The sequence below is a fragment of the Oncorhynchus tshawytscha genome, linkage group LG04 (genome assembly GCF_018296145.1).
Source record: "Oncorhynchus tshawytscha isolate Ot180627B linkage group LG04, Otsh_v2.0, whole genome shotgun sequence".
Lineage (NCBI taxonomy): Eukaryota > Metazoa > Chordata > Actinopteri > Salmoniformes > Salmonidae > Oncorhynchus > Oncorhynchus tshawytscha.
The window spans coordinates 36,042,929-36,061,995 of NC_056432.1; the positions used below are offsets into that span (position 1 = coordinate 36,042,929).

The 19,067-nt window shown below is 45.8% G+C and overlaps 1 protein-coding gene across 8 annotated transcripts in view; it reads left to right on the forward strand.

Annotated features, from left to right (window-relative positions):
* LOC112248640 (ARVCF delta catenin family member) overlaps positions 1 to 19,067 on the forward strand; it is a 240,150-nt gene that overhangs the window by 199,385 nt on the left and 21,698 nt on the right. For 7 of the 8 annotated variants that reach the window (XM_024417832.2, XM_042320685.1, XM_024417827.2 and 4 more), the window contains 4 exons: positions 6,788 to 6,905; positions 7,149 to 7,320; positions 8,759 to 8,776; positions 9,547 to 9,618. In XM_024417832.2, coding sequence (XP_024273600.1) covers positions 6,788 to 6,905; positions 7,149 to 7,320; positions 8,759 to 8,776; positions 9,547 to 9,618 — 380 coding nt within the window. The remainder of the gene's footprint in view (positions 1 to 6,787; positions 6,906 to 7,148; positions 7,321 to 8,758; positions 8,777 to 9,546; positions 9,619 to 19,067) is intronic. The other variant, XM_024417831.2, reaches the window with a different exon arrangement.

Genomic DNA, 19,067 nt, shown 5'->3' on the forward strand with positions numbered 1-19,067 from the left:
CACCAACCCCCTGCTGTTTTGGACTAATGTAACACATTCCAGATTGACGTTCTTGTGTTTTGCTTGTTTGGTACTCTCTCTCGCCATCTTTCTCTCTTTCTTTCTCTCGCTCTCTCACACACACACACTCTTGATATCAGGATGTATTTTATTTTGCTTGGTGACCTGGGTAAGGAAGTCGACGGAGGCTGAGGGTTTGATCCGGCTGGCTGTCCTTAGATTACACCACTCCCTCCCTAGAGAAGCTGCTGCCTCCTCTTGCCCCATTTCACTTTAATCAATGTAATCAAGTTTGCCTCTCATCTGGCCAGCAGCACATTAGTGGCTCCATCCCAAATGGTACCCTGTTCCCCAAAGGACCAAAAGGGCTCTGGTCAAAAGGTAGTGCACTATATAGGAATAGGGTGCCATTTGCGACAGAGCCTATGTCAGTGGTTCTGACAGGGGGAGGGGTATTGTATAGTAGTAGAGGTGACTGCTGCTGAGTTAGAGGTCCGATATAGCTGGATGTGGATGCCCTCTGATGAAGTTGGCAGCTGATTGCTCCTCCCCATGGGTCTCTCTCTCTCTCTCTGTGTGTGTGTGAGTTCACTGTGTGTCACACCCATCCCACAGGGGCACCTTCTACTAGCCACGTATTACATCTCTCTATCTCTCTCTCTCCCCGTTACCTGCTGCTGAGTGTGTCTCCATGGCGACGGAAACCAACAACACACTGTTTGCTGGTCAGAGGCAGATTTGAGATCTGCTGATGTATGGGAGATTAAGTTACTCATGCCTTGACAGAGCAGCACGTTTTCTGTATCGGTCACTATTACCGCTGCCGCTTTTTGGCATTGTTTCCTTCTGGAAGGATTTGTATTTATTTTATTTAACTAGGCAAGTCGGTTAAGAACAAATTATTTTTTACATTGACGGCCTTCCCCAGCCAAACCCGGACAAAGCTGGGCCAATTATTCGCCGCCATATGGGACTCCCAAAACCGGCCGGTTGTGATGCAGGCTGGAATCGAACCAGGTTCTGTAGTGACGCCTCTAGCACTGATATGCAGTGCCTTAGATCGCTGTGCCACTCGTGAGCCCTCAAAGGGTGAGCGTGTCCATACTCCTACACTGTCAAATAAGGTTGTGTGTGTGTGAGAGAAAGTCCTTTAAGCTGTGTCCTTTTTACCAGGCCTACCATTGACCTTGTGACGACGGACATGGTGGGGTCTTCATCAGTGAGGCAGTCTCATTCTAACCCTCTCCCAGAGGACAGCCTATTGTCCCTTTATGGCCACATGTCACAATGACTGACCTCTCAGCCTAGTTAGTTGATATACATCCACACAATGGACACAGACACCCGCCCTCCGTCAAATCCGCAGATTGACATTGAAACACACACGCACACAGATTGACACCCACAACAGATGCACTTTCTAGAAAAAGGGAAAATCAAACACCTGCCAATAAAAAAAAACACTTCCCACTTTGTATGTCTGCCCAAGCACACACACACCTCCCTGCCTGTCAAATCAATCCCTGTTGGATGCTCCTTGGTGGAATTTATGGGTGGGAGTTATTCCTCTGAGCCAAAAGAGGGATGTGAGGTTTTAATTCTATTAATTTATTTTGAATTTTATTTGTCACATGCACCAAATGCAACTGGTATAGACTTTACTGTGAAATGCTTACTTACTAGCCTTTTACCAACAATGCAGAGTTAAAAAGTAAGACATTTAGCATGAGCAAAGGAGCTATATACAAGGAGCAACGGTACTGAGTCAATGTGCAGGGGAATGCAGTAGTTGAGATATGTACATGTAGGTAGGAGGTCAAAGTGACTAGATGATCAAGATGGATAATAAACAGAGTAGCAGCAGCGTATGTGGAGCGTGTTAGTGTGTGTGTGGTGTCAATTTGTGTTTGTGTGTCAGTGTGTGGGTAGATTCCAGTGAGTGTGCACAAAAGGGTCAGTGTAAATAGTCCCGGTAGCCATTTGGTTAACTGTTCAGCAGTATTATGGATTTGGGTAGAAGCTGTTAAGGAGCCTTTTGGTCCCAGACTTGGCGGTCCAGTACCACTTGCCGTACAGAAGCAGTCTATGGCTTGGTGGCTGGGGTCTTTTGACAATTGTTTGGTCCTTCATCTGACACCGCCTGGTAAAGAGGTCCTGGATGGCAGGGAGCACGCCCCCAGTCATATACTGTGCCGTTTGCGTCAAATCAAAGTTTATTGGTCGCGTACACAGATTTGCAGATGTTATTGCAGGTGTCACTAAATACTTGTTTCTAGCTTCAACAGTTCAGTAATAATACCTAGCAATACAAAACTGTGTGTATGGAAAGTATATGACTAGAAAACGTGTGTACAGCAGTAGTTATATAGGATGAGTCATGACTAGAATACAGTATATACATATAAAATGAGTAAAACTGTATGTAACGATTATTCAAATGACCAGTGTTCAATGACTATGTACATAGGGCAGGGTACTAGACCGGCTAAGGGTGACTTTCGGTCCCAGCTTTGATGTCCCAGTACTGTCGTCTCCTCTAGATGGTAGCGGGGCGAACATGCCGTGGCTCGGGTGGCTGAAGTCCTTGACAATCTTCTGTGACAACGGGTAATGTAGATGTCGTGGATGGCAGGCAGTGTGCCCCCGATGAGACGTTGGGCTGACCGCACCACCCTCTGGAGAGCCCTGTGGTTGCAAAATGTGCAATCTATCCACGGTTTTTGGTTTGGGAAACTTGTAATTGTCACAGTGGGAACAACATGCTCTATGCACTTCCTGACGAACCCTGTCACCGAGTCAGTGTATATTTCGATACTATTCTCAGAGGCGACCCAGAACATTTCCCAGTCCGCATGATCAAAATAATCTTGACGTATAGATTCCGATTGGTTACTGGGATTTCCCGCCCATACTCTCACCGTTTTCCCAGGAAAGGAACTGTGAGATTATTTCTATGAACAGCCTGACGTAAAATGGAACTGTTAAATTTGATGCCATTTCTACATCTGGCTTCTCTACGGGCCACGTCCAAAACTCTCTGCTATCTGCATGATCAATCATCAACTCTCAGGGTGAGAACGGACAGCGCATCGCATTATGGAGCGCAGTTCACAATGCATGTATCATCTCATCATACTAACTTTTCTTATTGTGAAAGGTGGGAAGGACTACGTTTGCTGCAGCATAGCCTAGGGTACAGTAATATAAGGACTGAATGTGTGTCTAATTTACACATCTCCAACTGGTTTCGGGGGTCACCGTATTTTTTTAATCTTTTCATTTTGTAAAATTCCAGATGCAAAGTTTTAAAACGGCTTATCACTCGAATATCGTTGATTTAAATCAGTGTGCATGCTGTCTTTCTCTCCAATTTCGAAATAGATAAGCTTAATCCTGTTCAATATACAGTATATATACACTGAGTGTACAAAACATTAGGAACACCTTCCTAATATTGAGTTGCTCCCCCTTTTGCCCTCAGAACAGCCTCAATTTGTCGGGGCATGCACTCTACAAGGTGTCAACAGCATTCTAGAGCGATGCTGGCCCATGTAGACCCTTATGCTTCCCACAGTTGTGTCAAGTTGGCTGGATGTCTTTTGGGTGGTGGAACATTCTTGATACACACTGGAAACTGTTGAGCCTGGAAAACCCAGCAGCATTGCAGTTATTGACCCACTCAAACCGGTGCTCCTGGCACCTAGTACCATACCCTTTTCAAAGGCACTTAAATCTTTTGTCTTGCCCGTTCACCCTCTGAATAGCACACATACACGATCCATGGCGCGATTGTCTCAAGGATTAAAACAAATTCTGTAACCGGTCTACTCCCCTTCATCTACACTGATTTGAAGTGGATTGAACAAGTGACATCAATAAGGGATCATAGCTGTCACCTGGTCAGTCTGTCATGGAACGAGAGGGTGTTTCTAATGTTTTGTATAGTAAGTGTAGTTGTCCTACCCTACCCTTTTTCAGGTCATAAATTCAATGCAGTATTAGCCTTAGATTGAATTGGGTCTAGGATGTCAGGTAAGGTAGAGGTGATATGATCCTTGACTAGTCTCTCAAAGCACTTCATGATGACAGAAGTGAGTGCTACAAGGCGATAGTCATTTAGTTCAGTTACTTTCGCTTTCTTGAGTACAGGAACAATGGTGGCCATCTTGAAGCAAGTGGGGACAGTAGACTGGGATAGGGAGAGATTGAATATGTCTGTTAACAATCCAGCCAGCTGGTCTGCGCATGCTCTGAGGACGCGGCTTGGGATACCATCTAGGCCGGCAGCCTTGTGAGGGTTAACACGCTTTAATGTCTTACTCACGTCGGCCACGGAGATTGAGTGCCCACAGTCCTTGGTAGCGAGCCGCGTCGCTGGCACCGTGTTATCCTGAAAGTGGGTAAAGATGGTGATCAGCTTATCCGGATGCAAGACGTCGGTGTCCGCGACGTGACTGGTTTTCCCTTTGTAATCCGTGATTGTCTGTAGACCCTGCCACATACGTATAGTGTCTGACCCTTTGGATTGTGACTCCACTTTGTCTATGTACTGTACAAACGTTTTGCCTGTTTGATTGCCTTGAGAAAATAACTATACTGTTTGTATTCGGCCATATTCCCCGTCACCTTGCCATGGTTAAATGCGGTGGTTCGCGCTTTCAGTTTTGCACGAAAGCTGCCATCTATCCACGGTTTCTCGTTTGGGTAGGTTTTAATAGTCATAGTGGGTACAAAATCTCCTATACACTTCCTGATGAACTCACTCACCGTATTCGTCAATGTTATTCTCAGTCCGCGTGATCAAAACAATCCTGAAGCATGGATTCTGATTGGTCAGACCAGGGTTGAATAGACCTTAGCAAGAGTACTTCCTGTTTGAGTTCCTACCTATAAGGAGGGAGGAGCAAAATGGAGTCGATCAGATTTGCCGAAGGGAGGGCAGGGGAGGGCTTTGTTGGCATTTTGAAAAGTTGAGTAGCAGTGGTCCAATGTTTTACCAGTGCGAGTACTACAGTCAATGTGTTGGTAGAACTTCAGTAGCGTTTCCCTCATTTGCTTTAAAATCACCAGCTGCAATAAATGCGGCCTCAGGATATGTGGTTTCCAGTTTGCATAAAGTCCAGTGTAGTTCTTTGGGAGCCGTTGTGGTATCGGCTTGAGGGGGATTATACACGGCTGTGACTATAACCAAAGATAATTCTCTTGGTCGGCATTTGATTGAGGTATTCTAGGTCGGATGAACAAAAGGACTTGAGTTCCTGTATGTTATCACAATCACACCATGGGTAGTTAATCATGAAACATACACCCCCGCCTTCTTGCCGTGCTTTATTCCTGTATGCGTGATTCCTGTATGCGTGATGTACTGAGAAGCCAGATGGCTGTATGGACGGGGATAGTATATCCCTAGAGAGCCATGTTACCGTGAAACAGAGTATTTTACAATCCCTGATGTCTCTCTGGAAGGAGATCCTCGCCCTGAGCTAGTCTTCTTTGTTATCCAGAGACGAAACATTAGCAATTAATATACTCGGAAGCGGTGGCTGGTGTGCACGCCTCCTGAGTCAGATTAGAAGTCCACTCCGAATACCTCTTCTCCGCCGGCGGTGTTTTGAAGCAGCCTTTGGAACAAGTTAAATTGCCCTGGGTGGTACGAACAAAGGATCCAATTCGGGAAAGTTGCATTCCTGGTCGTAATGCTGGTGAGTTACCGCAGCTCTGATATACAAAAGTTATGTCTGGCTGTATGTAATAACACAAAACATTTTCTGTGCTAATAATGTACGAAATAACACAAAGTTGCTTAGGAGCTAGAAGCAGAGCTGCCATATCTGTCACCGCCATTTTACTTGAAGCTCTTGACCCATTTCACTACAGTCCCGTCAATGTTTTATGACTTGGGAATTAGAGTCCCGTATGGTCTGCGGTGTCAGCCTCTCTGTACCATTGATTCGTTTTAATTAGCCCAAAGTGTATAATAGCCCAGGCTTTACCTGAGATGAATGGAATCTGCACCAAAGACTGACTGACTTCCCCCTGTGTGTGTAGGTGTGTGAAAGAACGGCTGTGTGTATGCACTTTTCTGTTTGCAAGTGTGTGCGCTCGTGCATATATCACCTTTGAGTGTGTGCACATTTAAGTGTGTGTGTCACTCTGGCTGTCCCCCTCAACCCCTTCGCAGCGGTGACAGGCATCATCCTCCAGGACTAGCTGGGTAGATTGGTAATGGGATTATATGGCCCAGAAAGAAAACCCTCTTAAATTAAGTCCCCAGCGAGCCTAGCAGCTCCTGCTCTCTCGCTCCACAACTAAAGTCTCTGTAAAGACATGCGCGGAGCCACTTGGCAGGCCTTTGCAGACAGTTATTTACTATACAGGTCTGTTTGGGAGTGCGGAATGGTAGATTACAAGCCTGTGTACGGTTCCATCTTTGGCGGGAAGTTGCCACTTTTCATGTCCTGTGCGGGACGGTTTGTGGAATGATTATTTCCCTGTCTGCTTAGCGGTTACACTGCTGATTCACTGTCGTCAGATTCAGGTGTTTACTTTTATCTCTTGAAGTCAGCTGTGTCTGATCTTAATCTCCGCAGCTTCTAGAGCATGGGCACTGGGCAATGCTATCTCTGTGCACGGGAGATAGGAGCCCTCTGTCTCTGTAATATATTCAACCACTCATGGAGGAAATTGGAAGTGAAATGAAAAGCGACTCTAAATGCTGTTTATTAACACAGCCTACGGATGTCTCTTTTTTTTCTGCTTCTGACCAGGGTATGTCTGTGTTCCACAGGAACGTGAGTTCGGACGGGGCCGAGGCGAGGCGCAGGCTGAGGGAGTGTGAGGGGCTGGTGGACGCTCTGCTTCACGCCCTGCAGTCAGCTGTGGGGAAGAAAGACATGGACAACAAGGTGAGCCGCCAGCTCCACACACCTCCCCATACGCATCATTCTACCTGTTTATTATTATAACAGTATTTTGTGTAGTCGTTGGGGACATTTGATACCACGAATGCTGATTTGTCTTCTGTTTTGCTTGTCTCCATTGGGTCTCTTTATCTTGTCTGGAAGCGAGTAAACAGTCCCTTTCATATCATGTTCTGAGAACAATCTGTGCAGGTTGAGCTGACAACTCTTTGTCCCCGCCTCCTCCAGTCTGTGGAGAACTGTGTGTGTATCATGAGGAACCTGTCCTACCACGTTCACAAGGAGATCCCAGGGGCCGAGAAGTTCACAGACCCATCAGTGCTGCAGGCCCCGGGCTCTGTGGGCCCTCAGAGGAAGAAGAAGGACGACGCAGGCTGCTTCGGAGGGAAGAAGGCCAAAGGTGAAAGGCAGGGACGACACAGAGGGAGACTAGACTGGGGAGACATGGGCCCAGTCCCAAAACTAACCGCTTCCGTGCACCGCCAGTGTTTGATGTTCTGTAGGAACCACTGATTAACACACAGAGAGAAAAAAAGGGGACCGAAACCCATTATACTATACTCAAAATGGGCCCTGTCAGTTTGAATAGGTTACTGTATGTATCCAGGCCTATGCTAACAGTATTTCAGCTCTTTAGAGCTCTATTTACCTCGTACCCTTCAGCCCAGAGCTATTTCCCCATAGCAGACAGTTATTTAGTAAAGGCTACCCTCTGGTTCTAGACAGAGATGTAATTAGTGTAGGCTACCTCTCGATCACTGACGAATGGCTGAACAACAAGTAGAGGTCCCTCTCCCACAACAAATAATGACAGCAATGAATCACTTAGTCAATGAGGTGTGACCCAATCTCACTGACCCCTCACAGTCCGGAGGGGGATGCTACTGATTTAGAGGCCAAGAAGCACTGGGGCGTGTGTCTGGAAATGTGTGTGCGTGTGTGTTTACAGATTGAATATTATAGATGGCAATCGCAGGCGAATTAGCCAGTCTGCTGCTATTGTACACAGCAGTTAATGTGGTGTGTTTAGTCTTCACAGGCCCTGGAGGTGTACTTTGAAGGAAAGATGGCCTACATTAAAAATGCTTAACACGCCCATCCAAAAACAGTGTGAGTGCGGGAAGGGGAGTCAGATCTTGCAAGAGAGTCGTTTAGACAACACGGTCTCTCCCAGCAATTTGTTACCCGAGTTAAATTGTCTAAATTTACCCCCCCGAATCCTGACACTTGCCACTACACCCATTATCATGAACAGACGCTTCAGGCCCAGCATTTTTACCCAATGCAAAATGGTTGCGTTTTACATTTCTCTTTTTGTTTTTGATTCCTTTATTCCTGTGCTGTTGTGTGTGTGTGTGTGTGTGTGTGTGTGTGTGTGTGGCTGGCTTAGTGCCTTGAGTGGCAGTGACTGTCCCTCTCTCTCCTTGTGTGTGCCGCTGCAGTGTGATCGTACACACACACTTTCTCTAATGAGCCGAGTACACTGACACCACAGCCTCTTAACTCTGTCCCAGGAGAGTCACCTATGGAGTGCTAATGGGTTTTATTCTCCACTTGTCACCATTCTGCCCTAAGTACTTGTTTCTTACCTTCTATTCTCCCACTCTCTCTTGCTATCTCTTTCCTTCTCCCTCCCTTGTGTTCTCTCTTTCTCTCTCTCAGCTTTCCTACTCTCTCTTCCCTTTTTCCCTCTGAACTTTATAGCCCCAAGTTGACTTTAAACTGAACTTGTTTGTATTATGTCACCTCTAATCCACACAACCTATTTTATCATTTGCTCTTCTCTTCTCCCTGCTTGTGTCTTTTTGCATTGCTGCTGCTTCCTTGGCTAACTATAGAGGAGTGGTTTAATCAAGGTGAGTGTCCTCCTGTCTCACTATCTCACCCCTCCCCTTATAGCTACTGTAGCATCAGTAGTTTGGATCTCCTCCAAAACTGAGAAGTTTCACGGACTTCACTTGTTTGCCCTCTTAATTTGCTGTGGCCTTGCTGTGGTTCTCACTCCTTCATCCTACCACACAGCATCGTAGTGTTAGTCATTCAAACCTTGCCTAATCACGAGGAGTAGAGGTAGGGGAGACCAGGTAAGACCAATAAGTTTGGGTAGTGAAAAGGAACCTGGGATTTAGTTTTTAGCCGTGTCCCGTCCGTGTTGACGATATGGATGGAGAGACGTTCATTAGCTGTCCCTCCCTCCCTCCCTCCCTCCCTCCCTCCCTCCCTCCCTCCCTCCCTCCCTCCCCCTCCCTCATTAAAGGAGGATCCCCACTAGGCTGCTACTAGACATGTATGGTGATGGTGTGTGTGTGTACTCAAGTCTGTCCATCTGTGTTTGAATGTGTGTGTGCAGTATACGTACACTCACACTGTGTCTTGTCCATCTGCGTGTGTGTGGTCATGCAGTGATCTCAGGGACATTGTCAATGAAGTCTCTGGTGTAGTGGATGGTTAACCCACTTTCTTTTGTGGAGGCGACAGTTGACCCACTTTTGCAGAAAAATGCATTGAAAGTATAGTGAGCGTTACCCCCCCCCCCGTGACCGGCGATGGGAGTTTACCACTACGCCACTGGTCTGGTTGTCTGTTTGACAGGTACAACTGTTCTCTCTCTCCAATCTCAATCCAGGCAGGAAAAACGGAGAGAATGCCAAAAGCTACGACACGCTGGATCTCCCCAAACGCACTGAACCCACAAAAGGTAGGCTTGTTCTGTCAGAGGTTCCCTTATTACAGCTTCGACCAGTCACTCCTGTTCCCGCTCACTAAAAAGGAGAATATCCCAAATATTTGCAAGTGTGTGCACGAGCATTTAATCACCTTTTTGAGTGTGTTTATGCGTGTGTGTGTGTGTCACTCTGCAGGACACGTTGTTATTTAGAGAGAAGTGACGGTTGAAATCGTCTCCCCAAATTAGCCTTGTTTTGACGACAAACGCTACCAGGAAAAGAAAACACCACCTTTGTTGGCAGAGATCACAGGCATCAGGCCTTTTGTAAAGGGCTCCCAAACATTTCAGCTGATTTGGAATCAGTTCCTTTACATGGGAGATGAAAAGCAGCAGTAAATCAGGTTCTGCAACCCCAACAGTGTCACTATAAATCTGAATGATACCCAGTAGCCCTTTATCTGAACCACACACACCACAAGGGAACCTATAATCCAAGGTGCCTTGAGAAATGTTATTTTACTTATAAAGGAATGCAACAGTATTATAGTAAGTTCCAACTAGATACAAGGCGGGACAGTCCCCTCCTGTTTCAGCAGTGTTGGAACACTGTTGACGGGTGGGAATGGCTGGTTCAGGCAGGCAGACAGCTATTCCCCAGCAGCAGGTTGGAATTGAATTTGATGGTGGGTAGTGGAAGCAAGCGAGTCACCCTGGGCCTGTGCGGCAAAGCATGTCTGTCAGCCGTGAGTCTTCTCCAGCCTTTCCAACCCCCTCTACAGTTACTGATACAGAACCTGAGAGGACCAACACACAAGGGATTGTTGCAGTACTCCTCTCCCCTTAGCTGAGCCAGTACTTTACTCCTATTGGCCTACTTTAAGAGTCAGCACATGTTCTAATGTCTTATCTCAATTATTTACTTGTAACATAAGAGACCCTACATGCACTGCTTATTTCTAATACACTTGAGGAATGTTATGCCACGGAGCCGGTTTGCTGTACCTCTACCGTTTCGATAGAATATATATATAGGTTTATCGTTGTACTGTTCCTTCTATTGATCGAATGAGCTGAAACGTTTCCACCTGCACCCTTTCCTCATCTTTCTGAAGAATAAACATCCCAATCGGTTGCTGCAGTCCAACATTGGCATGCAGGATGCCACAACAAATCTCTTTGTGCTTTGCCTCTGTGTGCGCGCATCTCTTTTATCGCGTGCCTCCTTTTATGGTGTGTGTGCGTGCGTCTGCCTGCATATAGCAGGGGTGTGTTTGTCTGCATATAGCAGCTGAGAGAGATACAGTACATTTGTGTGTGTTGTGGGCTATGCGATATTCACACATCAGCGCCTTCATCAAGGTCTAATGGCATCCGCTCAAAGTCAATAGCATTTCCTGTATGGCTGCAATTAGCCACATTAGCTAGTCAAAGTGGGTCTCTCATTAAACTAGATTACAATTAATTGCGGTGCTTTAAGGTGTTAAGCCGATTCTGCCTCCTTTTTATCGCTTTAAAGTAAAGCAGATGAGCTGGGAGGAGGGTAATTAGCATGTTCCACAGGCTGCGCTTACTGGAAGCGCAACACTGGCTGCATTAGAAGCAGTGTTTGGCTAGCTGCAATGTGATAAGGTTTCAATGGCACACAATTAGAAGTAATCCTCTTGTCTTGCGTTTTGACTTCTGAGAATCTGAGATCAATAAAAAACACTTTTGTCTTGAATCCATCAATCGCCTAGGTGTGTGGAGACAAATTGTATGCAAAACAAAAATATAAACGCAACATGTAACATGTTGGTTTCATGAGCTGAAATAAAAGATGTACGCACCTGGAACAGACACTTTTCAGTACTAAGGACCTTAAGAGGGCAAACTGCCTCTGTTTCTGAGATAAAAGATCCCAGACGTTTCTCATACGTCCCGAAAGCTAATATCTCTCAAATGTTGTGCACGAATGTGTTTACATCCCTGCTAGTAAGGATGTCTCCTTTGCCAAGATAATCCATCCACCTGACAGGTGTGGCATATAGAGAGGCTGATTAAACCTCATGATCATTACACAGGTGCACCTTGTGCTGGGGACAAAAGACCACTCTAAAATGTGCAGTTTTTGTCACACAATAGTATGCTACAGATATCTGAAGTTTTGAGAGAGCGTGCAATTGGCATGCTGACTGCAGGAATGTCCACCAGAGCTGTTGCCAGAGAATTTAATCGCCTCCAACGACGTTTTAAAGAATTTGGCAGTACGTCCAAGTGTCGTGTTGGCGAGAAGTTTGCTGATTTCAACTTTGTAAACAGAGTGCCCCACGGTGGTGGTGGGGTTATGGTATGGACCGGCATAAGCTACGGACAATGAACACAATTACATTTTATTAATGGCAATTTGAATGCACAGATACTGGGACAAGATCCAGAGGTCCATTGTCGTGCCATTCATCCGCTGCCATCACCTCATGTTTCAGCATGACAATGCACAGCCCCATGACGCAAGGATCTATACACAATTCCTGGAAGCTGAAAATGTCCCGGTTCTTCCATGGCCTGCATACTCACCAGGCATGTCACCCATTGAACATGTTTGGGATGCTCTGGAACGACGTGTACGACAGCGTGCTCCAGTATCCGCCAATATCCAGCAACTTCGCACAGCCATTGAAGAGGAGTGGGACAAAATTCCACAGGCCACAATAAACAGCCTGATCAACTCTATGCGAAGGAGATGTGTCGCGCTGCATGAGGCAAATGGTGGTCACACCAGATACTGATTTATATTTTTGTTCACTATACAGTATGAGGAGGAAATTATAGTCCTAGCAAAGCTTTCCACTTTTGCTGACTCACCCAATGATGCGTAGCTCACTCTCCGGCGATGGACGATTTACTCTCATGCCAAAAGCCCATCTCTTGTTTTACTTTGTAAAACAATGTTCGTAGCCTGCAGTCAGATTAGTGTTATCTTTTAAGCAGGAGCTATTTGCTTTTCAACCTGTGTTTGAAATATTGCGAAAGGCTTGTTCTGGCTTCATGCTGTTAACTGATAGATTTGCCGCGTGTTCCCGGGCTATATGCCTCGTGATTGGGCTTCATTAACACGATCCACAGCTAGGCTATTTTTTTTAAGAAGCTATTGGTCCTATGTGGCAGGTTCATGTCTAGCGGAGGGAGGGAGACGGATCATAGAATGTGAATCTCATTCTAGTTCTGAGACCGGATACAGGCGTGCTTCTCCCTCTCACCACTGCAACGGCCCTTCATGGTCTCAAACTTGTGCGCACAGTTTGATCAACATTATAGCCTGAGCCGGCCCAACACAAACTCATTCTTTAGAACATCAGGTCGCGGGCTCAAAATCTACGTTCCCACATTACGTTTTTAGGAGGCTGGATAATTAATGAGGCAGCAACTCGTATTGAGTCGGATCGCCTTTATTTGAATGTTTACATTGCAAACAGTGTTTGAAAAGAATACATGCATGTAAAGGTTCTGGATCCGGCCAAATAGGTTCCGGAAACGAAACAGTCCAAAACGAAGAGGTGCCGGCTCAAATTAAGCACTGGTTAAAACGATTTGTGTTTGAGAGTGCAAATGTTACCCTGTGATGTAAATTTGGTGTGGTAAAGTTTATATGTACCTATTGCTCAACTGGATGAATCATTTTGTAGTATAAAAGTACTATTGCAGCTGTAGTCTACCCATGATTTGTTCACATAGGATATTACATTTATCTGCGCTGTTTATCTATGATAATCCTGTATACTGTGGTTGTACGTTTAGCTACGTTAATGTCCCTGTTTGTAGAGAATTTGGGAGCTATTCTCCTCAAATGCATTGGCAGAGGGAGAGATTTGTGGGAGATTACATGTGTAGTTCAGCCCTGATCTGTTGTCCAATGGAGGTCACAGACCCTCCGCATCACTTACCAACAGGCTGCAGTCTATGATTACGGTAAAAACCACATGAGATTTAGGGTCTCCAGCAGTGCATTTAAAAAAAAAAAAAGCATACACAGACACGCAATCACACACACTAGTAGTGACTGGTCTGCACCCAATCAGAGCGCGGTGGAAGAGTCCCAACTGAAACGTTATGTTACAGACATGAAGTCTCTAGCATTTTAGGGACGCCATTTTTAATTCCCCATGAGGTTGTTAATTCTGTGTATAGCTAATTCTCTCTGCCTGATTGCACTATAAACAGACCTGTTGACAGTACAGAGATTATTAAAGGACTTCCTAAGTTCCTGTTATTGCATTATTCATAGCGTTGAACAGAGGCGCTGGAACAAAAGTAATTTAAGAACTCTGAAAGAAGAAAGCGTTTCATTAAGGAGAGAGAGCGACCGAGTTGATGGGACACACACCCCAACGTTAATTGAAACCGCATCACACGTAAACCTTTTGCTTTGAGGAAAGGTCATGTACGAAGTGTGTGTGTGTCTCAGCCCAACGTTTATTGAAACCGCACCACATGTAAACCTTTTGCTTTGAGGAAAGGTCATGTACGAAGTGTTTGGCACGGAGTGTGCATATGTACCCTCGCACAGAGCAGAGGGAAATCACTTCAAAAACAGTTTTTTGTTTTGTTTCTTCAGTACCAGAGGTGTGGATAGAGAGAGAGGGGGGCATCAAAGTGGAAAGATGCAGTTTTGAAAAAGGAGAAACCGAAGGAGGGAGAGAGTCCTGGGAGGAGAGAAGGCACAGATTAATCATTTTTGTTTTGTATTTTTTCCGCAGCACATTGTTTTTGATCTCTTCGTCTTGGGCCTTCCCCACTCACTACTACTCCGTTTACTCTAGGAACCTGCATGAGGAGAGCTGAGCACAACAATCAAGCTAAGTCACATACTGTACAGTACAGCTGTATAGAGATGCTATGCTTCTGCTGTAAAATAGCCAAAGTGCAATTTTGCAAAGTTCACGACGCAGGCGACTTGTGTTCTGATGTCCTTAGTTGCCATCCCAGGCACTGTGTGTATCCTTCCACCTCTGTTGTTTTCCCTGAGCCAGCACTCTTTCATGATGCTTGAATGTTTGTTTAATGACTAGGATGAATGCCTTGTTCAGCTTTTCTTACAGTATTTACAACAAGGAGGATTGATTAAAGCTGCGTTAAGCTGTGTTAGTGTACCGTACTTAGTAGTGGCCGTAGGAGTGAGGGAGGGAGCAATCGAGAGGTAGCCGGGGCAAAGGTTCATGAGTCCCCTCGGGACTCAGTCTTAGAATGTGTTTTTAATTTTCCTTTCTCTTTTCATGCACCTCTCCTCTCCACTGTGCTTTGGAAAGTTTGTCTATTTTGGAGATGTATGTTTTCCTTTCGCTGAACAAACAAGTTGAAGAATTGAGGTAACAATTCAGTTACAACGCTACGACTCCATAATGCTTTAACGGCTTAGTTTACGAGGCTAGCGTTTAATTTGAAGAGGGTTTTAAAACGTCAACAGCAACTCTAGCCTCACTGTGGTGTGTTACTGCTGCGTAACCTTAACCATGCTGTTAACCTTACGCCTAATTTTTACTAAATAGCCATCTTTGACTTTGTGGCTGTGCTATCTTGTGGAAACTCAGGGAATGTACTTGGTTTATGCTGAAAGGGTCAAGTCATGTTTGAACTGGAGTTCCATCTGGTCATACAAGGTGACAAAACCATGGGCCATTGCCATATCATGTAACTTCATTTGAACAGTCTTTTACAACCTACAGGAAATCTATCTTTTTTTTAACCTATGCTCTCTGACTCACGGATGTGTTTTGAATCCCACTTGACTAATTGTTGTGTATTGAATGGTGACTGTCAGTATGGCGGCAAGGCGTGTACCTCTGAGGTGCTTTGTAGACCGCGGAGGGGAACTAAATGTTTCCCTTGAAGATTGTCACTACTTTACATTTATCACATTCGGAACCTGGAGTCTGACGGAAGGTTCTGAAGGAATTGGAATGCTCTTAGTCCCTGTGGATTGATTCTTTTTTAATTTATTTTTTGAGCTTACACAGAAACTTTCCTTACCTCCCTAACAGAAAGTAACCGCCTTCCATTTCCCCTTATTTAACTCCCAAAACTGTTCAGTAATCTCTTGTGTAATAACTTGAGATGTGAGTCAGTATTCAAAACCGGAGGGAAAGTTAGGGCAGATCGACAGGCCCGCCCCGAGTGAAAGTAGAAACTCAGTAAATTATTCATACAGTTATGTTGAGACTGTAGCCGCAATCCCCCACCCAGAGAAAGCATGTCTCCATCTTCAGAAGAGCTTCACTACTGAGGAATGTAACACCGAGATAGCGAAACGATAACTCTCGGGACTGCTATATGCACACAAACACACACACACTCTCGCTCTCTCTCTCTCTCTCTCTCTCTCTCTCTCTCTCTCTCTCTCTCTCTCTCTGTGTCTGTCTCTCTGTCACTCACACTCACACTCATCACTCACACACACAAACCTGCCTCCAACTGACAGGGTGACTCCTTATCTCTCAAAACACAAATATTCCTCAGCTGTTCCTCACCCCTTCCGCCTCTTCCTCTCCTCCTGCAGTTAGATTTAGCAGGATGGTGAGACTTCGCGCGGTTGGTGCCAGTGCCAAACACCTCCTGCCCCCGTCACGTGCGCCAATGCACACACCTACCTCACACTCGCAGCACCCGTCAGATAAAACATGAGTCTGACTCTGTGAAGCTGCTAGGAGACACTGGAGGCTGTCCCTTATTCAGTGTCATTAGATCGGTCTGCCATGTGAGTGTCTGTGCACACAGAAATGGGAACATTAGCAGGTCTCTATTCTGGAAGGGAATAATGTAGGATGAGACTGCTTTTAGCTTTGAGTCACTATCCCAGTCACCATATTGAGCCACCCGTGTTTGTTTGTGGGGGGGCGGTGGCTCCCCAACTATGAGGGGATGAGATTATAAATGAGTTTTCTCTGAATCCAGCTGTTTGATGCTCGGTCATAATGAACCATGGCGCTGCCAGCCTGTCAATCGTCGCATCATAATCACACTCTGCTGGACTCCGTGTCTCAACTAGTCTGCCTCTGAAACAGAAACACCACGGAATGGGCCCACGAGGAACCAGAAGTCATCATTTGACTTGTCAACGCCTCAGCTCTCGGCTGCAATTTTCTTTTGTGAATTCCCCCGCAAACCATTTCATTCAAACAGTTGATGATCAGCTGAAATAATGAGCATAAAAGGAAAGAATGAAACCAAAGCAAAGGGAGAAAGCCTTGTTGCTGAAGACAGACCACCCCGTGGGTCATTGGGAATACACTGAGGCTTCAGATAACCCAAAGCTCTGGGATGTCCCATGTTGAAAGGCTGTTATGCATCATTAGCTGGATGCTTTGGCTCTGTAAAAATAAACCTGCGGTGTGTAGTAGTAGTAGTAGTAGCTGTAGTTAGTGTGTGCGTGTGTGCAACACGATGGCAGATAGCCAGCTCTGATTGCACTAGTCTTCCTGTGGTCTACAATCCTCAAGACCACTTCCTTTCTCCCTGCGAGATCCATCATGAAATGTTTCTTATTTTCCACCATAGCTGCCTTGTCTCTCTCTAAACAGTGTTTTCCGGCTCTGCAGAATCTAGCTAGGGAGAGTGTGAAAGGGGGACTCCAATCCACAGTAGCCCTCAACATCATCACGATTCTCTGGATGATTTAGTGTGCTACCCTCTAAACAAGAACGGCTGGAGCAATAATTACAGAGGAGAATTAGCAGCAGGAGGGAAGAATGAGATTTAACCCTCCAATGGGAGCCTTTGTTTGGCCCCGTTTGAGCCAGAATGGGATGTTTCTGTTTGCTATTTCTGCAAGAATCTAATTAAAAACCAGCGCAATGGCAGAGACACGACATCGCTGCCAAAGCCACTATGGTGGTTTGCACAACAAAACACCCTCTAGGAAGTCACTGTGTTATGTTGTAGTCAACGTAGCGTTGGACGTGAATTGGTAGTTCTAAAAAAGTTGAGCCATGTTGTAAACTGGAGTTTTAAAAGCACACCAAGGATCACTGTCCTCAACAGAGGGAAGTGTCCCGAGGCCATGCAGCATTTTCTACACTCCCTGGGTGTATGCTGACAGGGTCAAGTCATGTTTGAACTTCTAGCCAACTAAACTCCTGGGTGTCTGGGCCCGTTGCCCTTCTGGCCGACGAAGTACGCTCTGACTCAGACTATGTTTAGACTGTCAGGGATTGAGATGCAGTCAACCTCCATCCCCATCTCCCCTTGACTGTTTCTCTTTTCCTTTTACTCTCTCTCTCACACACACACACACACTCACACACACATCCCTGTGGTGCGGAGGACAAGGTGTTGTGCCCTTGACCATGAAGGTGGTGTATTATGTGTCCATTAGAGGGTGTGTTGTTCATCACGCCACTCCACAGACACACAACATTGCATGTGAAAATGGCGCAGGTGTAAGCAGTGATATAGACCCTTATAAGGGTCTGGTAGAGAATTGTGTGTCTGTGTGCTTGTTTGTGTGTGTGTGTGTGGCTATTATGTTCCCATACGTGTGTAGAGAAAGACCGTGATCTTCTTGTTTCCCAGACAAGTATTAATCATGCCACAGCGTATAGTGTATGCCATAATTGCTGGTACTGTATAATGCCATGCGGGACACAAGCCTAGAGTGAGAGATGGCGCCTGACAGAGACACAGGCAGGCAAAATTCCTCCACCGTCAAACACAATCACTGCCCTCATCGCACACCTGATCCCCAGCCCATCTCGACCAGCCCCAGTCTCATCCCCAAGCTTGCATCTGTCCTTGTCCTAGCTACAGACCCTGTGTCAGCCTTATTTTCCAATCTCCAGTCCTAGACCCTAGCGCCGCGCGTCAACATTTGTCCCCAGCCCCCTTGGCCTCTCATCAGTGCCCAGGCCCTGATCAAGCCAGAAGCAATACTGGTCTCTCATTTCAAAGTCTCCCCACAGTTCAGATCGTTTAACTCGCCCGTTTAGCTATTTCGCTCCTTCTCAAGATTGTTTCTCCTCCAAACATGATATGTCAGCTTAGCCTTCTAAGTCAAATCAGACGTTATTGGTCACATACACATATTTAGCAGATGTTATTGCGGGTGTAGAGCGACGCTTCTAGCGCTCATCTGTTTTATGATGCCATTAGGCAGACGGGTGTCCTGTCTCGCGTTCGCTCACGTTACAGTCGACCAGTTGCAATTTATATATTTTTTCCCCCTCTCGCTCTCAATTCCTAATGTAAAAACAAATGTCCCGTTTCGCTCTCAAATCCTTGTCGGATGCAGTCGTCACGTGTTCAGAATGCCAATTCTCTCATCCTGTTCAACCAAAGGTTTTCATTGCTGACCAGCTGTCTTGTAAGTTTGTGTTTGTGCGTAGCTGCCTCATGACAACTTTACTCACGGCTTTGCCTTCCAGGCTTTGTGAAGCAACACAGAAGGTAATATCTAGTGCTTTATCTCAGTTCTGTCTCTCTCTTGGTTTTCACTGTGCTGCTGGAGTTTAACA